The sequence below is a fragment of the Phalaenopsis equestris genome, unplaced genomic scaffold (assembly GCF_001263595.1).
Source record: "Phalaenopsis equestris unplaced genomic scaffold, ASM126359v1 Scaffold000390, whole genome shotgun sequence".
In the NCBI taxonomy this organism is placed as follows: domain Eukaryota; kingdom Viridiplantae; phylum Streptophyta; class Magnoliopsida; order Asparagales; family Orchidaceae; genus Phalaenopsis; species Phalaenopsis equestris.
In genome coordinates this window covers 163,399-172,561 of record NW_018164832.1, presented here as the reverse complement: position 1 = coordinate 172,561, position 9,163 = coordinate 163,399, and the positions used below count along the sequence as shown (strand labels likewise).

The 9,163-nt window shown below is 34.9% G+C and overlaps 1 protein-coding gene across 1 annotated transcript; it reads left to right on the top strand.

Annotated features, from left to right (window-relative positions):
- Positions 1–2,231: 2,231 nt before the first annotated feature.
- LOC110026633 lies at positions 2,232–3,370 on the top strand. The gene has a single exon (XM_020727639.1). The coding sequence runs from the start codon at positions 2,232–2,234 to the stop codon at positions 3,162–3,164; it is 933 nt and encodes a 310-aa protein (XP_020583298.1). The 3' UTR covers positions 3,165–3,370.
- Positions 3,371–9,163: the final 5,793 nt, after the last annotated feature.

The window sequence follows — 9,163 nt, the reverse complement described above, 5'->3', positions numbered from 1 at the left end:
AAATAACGATTTTTCATCTCTCCTTCACCATACAAGAGTTTCTATTCAACCATATCAAGAAGCTAATCTCTGTAAGGCTTAATACATACGTTGATTTATAGGTTTGTGTGGAAAATACTCCAGCTCGATTGGGGGGGGGGGGGGGCAAAAGATTCAAAAGTAGCAACTAAGAAGTTATCAGACATTATTCTTAAGTATGGCTGCAACAATATTTTTAATAAAACATATGGTAACCCTAGAAGTTAAGTCTAAGAGGCTAGACTCGATAAGAAGCTACTATGCCTTTGAAAGTCAAACCCAAGTGGCAAGTCTCGATAGGAAGCTACAGTACCCATGGAAGTAGAGCCCAAGAGGCAAGACTCGATGGAAAACTAATATGCCCCTAAAAGTCGAGCATATGAGGAAAGACTTGATGGGAAGATGCAGTATTATTGGTATTCGAGCCCAGGGGGCTATACTCAATGAAAAGCTACCATACCCCTCGAAGGCGAACCCAAGAGGCAATTATTGATGGGAAGCTAGAAATGGAAATGATTCTCACTAGATAGACTCCACGAGAGCAAGCAATTGACATGGTCTCCACTTAAAGGCCTCAAAAGGCTATAATCCTTAGAAGACACAAGTACATCAAAGACCTCAGAAGACTACAAACCTCAGAAAGCATAGGTACATCAAAGACCTCAAAAGGCTACAAGCCTCAAAAGACAAAGGTATAGCAAAGACCTCAGAAGGCTACAAGCCTTAGGAGACATAGGTACATCAAAGACCTCAGAAGGCTACACGCCTCACGAGACACATGTACATCAAAGACTTCATAATGCTATAAGCCTTAGTAGGCACATGTACATCAATGACCTCAAAAAGCTACAAAAGTTACAGATACTTCAAAAACCGCAGAAAGCTACAAGCCTCGAAAGGCATTAGTTCATTTCAAGCTCCTATAAAGCATAAGCCTGAGAGAACACAAGCCTCAGAAGATACTAGACAAGATGGGTACACATCTCATAAGGCACAGGTCTAAAAAGGTACATGATTTTTTTATATACATGTTGATTTTGATTGTATATTTTTACATCTTTGAGAAGACAAAAGACCTCAGGAGGCATAAACTTCAGAAAAGGTTGTCGCCAATATGCAAACCAAAAGTTGGGTAACAATACCCCTGATGTAGAAGGGGCAACTAAGGTTTCTCATGGAATTTGAATAAGGTTTCTCATTAGTGACCAAGAATTGACAATATAACAAAGCCTCGCAATCATCCTGAAGGAGCTCTCTCATGAATGAATGAGTTATCTATCGAGTTACGGTGTTTCATTCTCTGTTTGATGACCTAATATCTTTCTATTGATGGGAGCTCCTCATCCAAGGATTTGGAGTTAATATCCAAACTAAATCAACCGTTCGACAAAGTATAGATGAATGAGTCAGTCCCTCCAGCCCAAAGCTAATTAAATTCAATTGACCAGCTGCGCCGACTCAGTCACTCTGGTCTAACGGGCATTATCGAGCCAAAGTTCAAATCATGGGGCAGCTAAGCAAAAGGCTCTCATATGTAAAAAAAATCTTAAATATCATGTAATTGCTCAATTAAAATAAGACAGAATTTTCATATCACATATTGTTCTCTCTCCTCAATAAATAGGGAGATAACTTTATGAGAAGGGGCAATGTTGTGATTCATGGACAAATCACGATTGAACAAGGAGATAACCAAATCTTACACCAACTAAATTGCAAGTTTAGATTGTCAAAAACGTATGCTCTTAAAATCCTTGCTGGAAATTATTTAGCATGGTGGACGAAAAAAATATGGATACCGTTCTAGCACGTTGGAAGGACAAAAAAAGACAATAGTAAGTATCTAGAAACAAATATTATTATTATTATTATTATTTAATGATGACGAATATCAATCGTCAAAATCACTAAAGACGGCTAAAATTAACACTTTAAGAATAATTATTAATTGTTTTATCAATTAAAGCAACACTTATTTAACTATGATATTCAATATTTATTTGCATTAAGCTTGAGTACAAATTAGTCTTCCCTTTCGTAAAAATCTTGAAAGTATTGGTCAAGTTCTTCCATTCCATTCTCTCATACCCGTAAAAATCAATTTTTTGAACTATTGTCCGCAGCAAAAGCACAACAAATTTCTTCTAAGAATTACATGTTCAATAAAAAACTTATCTTTACTCGTGTATAACCTCTGTTCTTATATCCCGATTATGCCTTACTTGCGCTTCACTTTTTATCAGCCCCCCTGCCTTTCTCCGCGCGACTTTACCACCACCTTCCGTCCAAAATCCCGACTTTTTCACTTCAGCGTTCCCATTGTTCAGGAACTTTACCTCTCCCCCGCCCAAAACTTCACGTATAAAGCCACGCCCCCTTCCACCGCAGCCATCACAACACTCCCATCAATGGAGGTCGCCACGCCAATCCCAAGATCACCGGACTTCCACTTCACGAACACCACTTTCTCCCTCAAGCACCAGTACCTCTACACCAGTGCCCCGGCAAGCCCAGCCCGAGCTTCCCCCATCCGGTCTTATCCAACTCCCAACTCTCCCCACCGCAACGATGCCAGCGGGGATGTGTTCCAGTTCCCCTTTTCTCCCATCAGGTTTCACCCTCCAACTGTTCGCCGGAATTCATTCCACAAAAAATCGTCGAGACAGGGGCGAAGGAAAACAAGATCGCTTTCTCCTTTAAGAGACGAAGAGCACCTGACGAAGCCCACGAGCCCGTCGGCTAATCCCGTGAAGTGCGGGTTAAGTGGAAAGTGGCCGAAGCTGAGGGATTTGCTTCTGTTTCGGAGCGCGTCGGAAGGGCGAGTTACTGGAAGAGTAAGCAAAGATCCTCTGAAAAATTACACAGTTTTGCCCTCTGTTTCTGCGGTGAGTTGTGATGGAGCAGGGGATGATAAGAAGGCAGGAAGCAGGGGAGGAGGAGGGGTGGTTAGAAGAGTACGTCAGCCGGCTGTATCGGCACATGAGAAACTTTATAAGGCGAAACGAGCGGCGGCGGAAGAGCAGAAGAGGAAAACACCTCTGCCTTTTCAAAGGCATGGATTGCTTGGTTTGGTTGATTTCAGGCCTGTAATTGGGGGGAAGAGTAAGGTGGTCGGTACTTCCTCCGTGTCGACAGGGAGATTCTGAATCAAACACCAGACACCTTTTTATTATGTATGCTTTATCATTTCAGATGTTTAGTGATGCACAACCTTGGTGTCCAGCGCTACAAAGTTTATTTTTCTTATTAAATTTGAACCTTCTTCCTTCATGGAAGTTTGGAGTTCTAACTAGCTCTTTAGACTTTGTCTGTCATTAGAATTTCGCATGTTGTCTATAAAAGAGAAGAAAGAAAGCCCAAACTTTGGCTCAAAACTATTTCACTTTAATAGAGGAAACTTCTTACTGTTTCTCAATTTGCAATAGTTGATTTTCTGAGTGCAGTTTTTCAGATTTTAAAGCTCAGTTGTATTTAACATTTAGGATGAATGGTTGCAGCCAAGAACTAGCCCTCAATCAATTTTCTGTGAAGCTATTTTGGCTGGAGGAAGTGGATTTAACAGGGAATAATAGTTTTTGGATATGAAATATTTTACAGTGAAACTGTTTTGTATTAGTCGGGTATAGAGTTCTTGGGAAAACTTAGAATATTTTGGTTTTATATTTCAAATGCTTTAGAAATAATTGAGCAAACTTAAAACAACATAACAAGTTGAGTTGTATTGGTTGCACTCCTTATAAACATTATATTGATTTTCCTTTTGTTAAATTATTAGTACGGGAGATTTTCTAAACATAGTTTCTATAGTTTGAATCTTATGACAAATTTAGGGTCCGTTTGTGACAGTTTATTTGGCGCGGTGGAGTTTTGAAAACGCATCTGGCTTGTTTGGGTAAACTGCGTTGCGGCAGCTTATGCGCTTTGAAAAAGTTGAAACAGTGTTTTTACACCGCACCTATCTTGGTGTGTTGACAGCTTTCTGACAGCTGTTTGACTTTTCTAAAAAAAAAATTTGTAATTGCCACCGTACGTAGCTTATCAGCAAATTATTCAATAAGCTGCAACTGCCCCAAACAGACCCTTAGTGGCATTGAGAAGAAATACTTGGGCTTTAATTAAAGATTATTTTTGCTAACAATATTTTTCTATCCAAATTACACTGAAAAGATTTGAGTGACTTCAACTTTCACAAAAACTACTGATATCAAAAAGCCATGAGATGTAAGTTGTAGAAAAATCCTAGGAGAAAGATATGAATTTATCAAATAGATGGACTCTTAAATAAGGAAACCTAATTCAAGTAACATTTAAAGGTGATTCATTTAAGTACTCAAAATCTTTCTAATAAACTTTTGATTAGTATAAGTTTCTTTAGGATTAAAAGATTATAATCGTCGGTCCATGCAAATTTTAAGAGGAGGTGCTTGGGCTTGAGCATTAAGATCGAGAAATTTCCAAGAAAAAACTCAGTACTTATAAGAATAGCTAAGTAGACCAAAGAGGTAGCCTAAAGATTGAAAATTTTACCACAAAAAATAAATTTTAATGGATCTATCATCTCAAAAAATCAATCATCAAGAATCACGATTATAATAATAATACCATAGACTACAAATGATATATTGAACTATTGATCAGAGGAAAATAAGAAGATGAAGCATTATTGTTTGAGAATTCCGAAAGGACTTTCTCGACAATCTTTATTAGCCTTTTTAACTTAAAAGCTTTATATGATATTTCTCAGGTTACTATGTACATGCGACAAAAAAGGCGATTTACATGTATAGTATTAGCACGCTTCCTATAAACATTACATAACTGTTTCTTAGTATATTATTTACTAGGGTTTATATATTTGAGATCGTCATTATATGATACTCATGAATGAAATTGTTTTAGTGATATGGTCAAATATATATATATATATATATATTTAAAGAAACTTAAAATCACGTCTATTTCTTGCTATCTTAACTAATTTTAATTAATATCACTTTTTTTGTATAATTGTTCTCAACTAAAACCAATCAAAATTTAGAGATTTTCAGCAAATTGAAAAAAAAAATTAATTCTAGTACTATGATCAATAATATTCTTAATGTGTGTTGGAACATCCACAGCAGTAGAATAATGAATTATCACTTTAGCATCATACGAGACTCCAACACACACTCATATAATAAAAGAGAGATAAGCAGGAGTAGACAACTTGATTTTTACTTGGCAAACCATAGAAAGAGAAAAAACCATGGGGCCTAGCCGAGTTGAAATAATCCACCATGAATGATGAGTACACTCTTCTCCTTAATTAAGAAATATAGAGTTACAAAGTTAATCGGTGTAAATGTACAATTGTAGCATCGATAATAGTTGTAGTCTGAAAGAAGATTTTTTTTATAACATGTTCCAAGAGCCGTAGTCAATTTCTATGGAGATAGAAGTTCATCATGAATGTTGTCAATAGTATCCATATCACCAGCTTGTCATGTAAGATGTAGTTGAAAGACATGGTGGTGATTGGTCGTGTAAGCTGCAGATGGTTCCTTTAGGGGCATCGGTTGACTATAAAAGTCATAGTAGGAAGTTTTAGGAGCTTTGAGACATGTTGGTTGTAGTTGGTCACATAGGTCATAGAGGTGAGATGTGTTGATGTGTGTATATTGTGGGGATCGAAGTCGTAAAATGCATGAGTTGTGGGCCACACAGGCTTTAGTTGGTCATGTAGGCTATAATGGTGGGTTGTGATAATGTCCATAGATCACAAATGTCAAAATTCGAAGCTGCATGAGTTGTAGACCACATAGGCCCTAGTTGATCATGTTTATTATAGTGGTGGGCTACGATGACGTCCATAAGACGCAAGGATCAGAGTTGGAAGATGTACGAGTTGTGGACCACATAAATCGTAGTTAATCATTTAGTTCATAGTGTTGAGTTGTGATGGCGTCTATAGGTCACAGGGGTCGGGTTGGGAAACACATGAGTTGGGGACCATGTAGGACTTTGTTTGTCATGTCGGCTATCATGGTGAGTTGTGATGATGTTTATAGTTTGCATATGTTAGATTCAGGATGCATGAACTATGGACCATGAGGCCAGTCAGTCACATAGTTTTTAATAATGGGTTGTGATGACGTTTGTAGACTGCAGGAGCCAAAGTCGGGAAATGCGTGAGGTTAGGCAACTAGGTCGTAGTTGGACATGTAGGGCGTAACTGATCACGTGGGTCATAGTGGTGGGTGTGATAATGTTTGTAGGCAATGAGGCCAGAGTCAAGAGCTGGATGAGCTGTGGACCACTTTGGATGTAGTCAGTCACGTAGGTCATAGTAGTGGTATGTGAAAACATTCGTACACTACCAGGGTCAAAGTCGGAAGCAGCACAAGCTATGTACCATGTACATGGTAGTTGTTCATGTAGGTCGTAGTGTTGAGTTGTGAACACAATCGTAAATCGTGGGAGACAGATTTGGCAGATGCACGAGCTGTAGACCATATAGGTCGCAAACCTATGTGGATATACGATGAATATTTATAAATTATTTAATTATGACTATACTCAGATGGTATATCTAAGGAAATGGTTAGTATATGGAATTAAACCAAAATCAGTTAAAAAAATCAAACTTTTAAAAATTATAATCCAATCTAGATATAAAAAGTTGGCAAATACAGAAAGTACTTCTAATATACATGAACTAGGGATAAGACTTATTCAAAAACGACAAGTACTAAATAACAATATAACTACTATTGTTATTTTGTTGAATGTTGTAATTTAGAAAAATTCACAGCCAACCTAGAAATTCTAGGATTGACAAATAAATATAGCTCATCAGGAAATATACAAGGAGTCATACGTATCAACGAAATTATTTTAGTAGATGAAACATCTCCTTATGAGAGTGAGATAAGAATTTAATTAATGTTTTAACTTTAATTAATGTTTTAACTGAACATCAATTCATGACTACTCCCATTAATTACCCATCAATTGATACTCCTTCCTCATCCAATAATCATCCTATAAGATTGCCTTCTACATCAAATACAAATGAGGCTAGTACAAGTCAATATATAAGCTCTTATCTTCCTTACTTTCCTCCTATCATTAAATGTATTCCTACATATAGATCTAATAAAACAGAAATTAGAAATCAAGACAGTATACTTGAACCTATAAGCAAACATGATATTTATTTAAATATTAATTGTAGAAAAAATATTAATGAAATAGTTGATAAATGGGTAATAGAAAAATGTCTGACCATATATAATTATAATCTAAAAGGAGAAGATGCTTTTGGATTCTTAAAGAATACACTTACTGGATTCATCAAAAAATGGTTCATTGCACTAAAAGATGATTAAAAGAAAAATATTAGAAAAACTTGTTTAGGAGAGAGAATTATGGGCACACCTGGCAAATGGCCAATTATTTATGGAGATTATATAAAGAGAAAATTCATAGGATATAAAATTAGATATAACACTGAAGCAAAAAAACATGAACATTAATCTAATTTAGCAAAATGAAGGATAACATCACTAAGCATCTGAAATATATGCTATTTAAATGAATTTAGTTGTGATTATCAAAGATATTTTTATGACATTTCAGTCGATGACAGATTACTATATTTAGACATGTACTTTTATAAATTACCTAAACCATATAATATGATATGGAGCTAAGAATGTACAAAAATATATCAAAATGACATAACTTTAGGAAGTCGAATACGATATGCTTTAGAAAAATTAGCTAAACCATGTCAACATATAAATTTACATAAACAAAATAAACAATATAAACAATCACTATGCTGTGGAAAGTCAGACTTAGTAGCTCAACAATGGAGCTGCTCTTCTTCCCATAATAAAAAGAAAAAGTTCTTTAAGAAAATACAGAAAAAAACAATTTGATCCTAATAAACAACTTTTAGAAAAAGAATAATAATAATGATACAAATATTAAAAAAAATAAATGTTAGATTTGTGAATAGGAAGGACACTACGCAAACAAATGTTCCCAAAGAATTAAGGTAAGTCATATGAAATTCGTAGATGCTATAGACGAAATAACTTAGAACCAGTTTTTATTCTTTCTTATACAGATAGTGAAGAAGAAATGTATCAATTATCAGACACAAAAGATAGTTTAATAAATATAAGTTACTCGAATAATGAGATAGATGATTATTTATACTCTGAATAATGGAAGATAACCTTACTCAGATATAATTAATGATAATTCTAACAATTATGAAAGACATATTACATTATCTGAATAAGCTTACAATAAAACACAAAAAATAAAATTATCCTTTGGAACAAAAGACTGCTTTTGAAATGCCAATTTTCTTATAGAAAATAAGTATATATTATAGTATTCGACAAGGTGAACATCCTATTGATATAATAAATATAGAAGGCTAAACTCAAATACATCTATATAACCAACAAATAAAAAGAAAAGACATAGAAAAAATAGAAAACCAGAAAAATACAAACATGTCTTTTTTAGAGGAATTCAAATTTTAATTAATGCATACTTTCGTAAAAAGATTGATAGTCCCATAACAAACTGTATATAGGATGATAGAATTATACGCTCTAAAAAAGATGTCTTACTAGGAGTTATACAAGGAAACTTATGCTATCAAACTCTAATGTTTAACTTTCACCCTAACTATGTTGTTAATATCAATGATTGACATCTAGGTAGATCCTTAACTCTAAAACACAAATTAGATAGAGTAAAATTAAGAGAAGAAAGTGTTTTTTACAACATTACTTATCAGACCACAAATACCTACAGTAATCAACACAATATTATAGCTTTCAAGCCACATACAGGCATTACATTCCAGTGATAATGTCATTGTGGTGTACTAAATGCAGTAAATTAGCTATAATTTGGATGCATCATTATATGTCAAAATTCAGATTTACGATTTAATTTAGAGAACCATTTAGTTATTTTAATTTGATTAATTAATATTTCTTGGCTTGGTAAGAAGTAGCCATCAAATTTAGTGTTATAATTAAGTTTCTTGTAATTAATTACTAGTCTTACTTTCCCTCTAATTTGTTCTGCATGATTTCTTACTAGGAAGGCTGGGATACTGATCTCGACTCTTTAT

Bases quoted from the DNA above. Each gene is read 5' to 3' on its own strand.
- LOC110026633 (XM_020727639.1), top strand. From the start codon at position 2,232: ATGCCTTACTTGCGCTTCACTTTTTATCAGCCCCCCTGCCTTTCTCCG.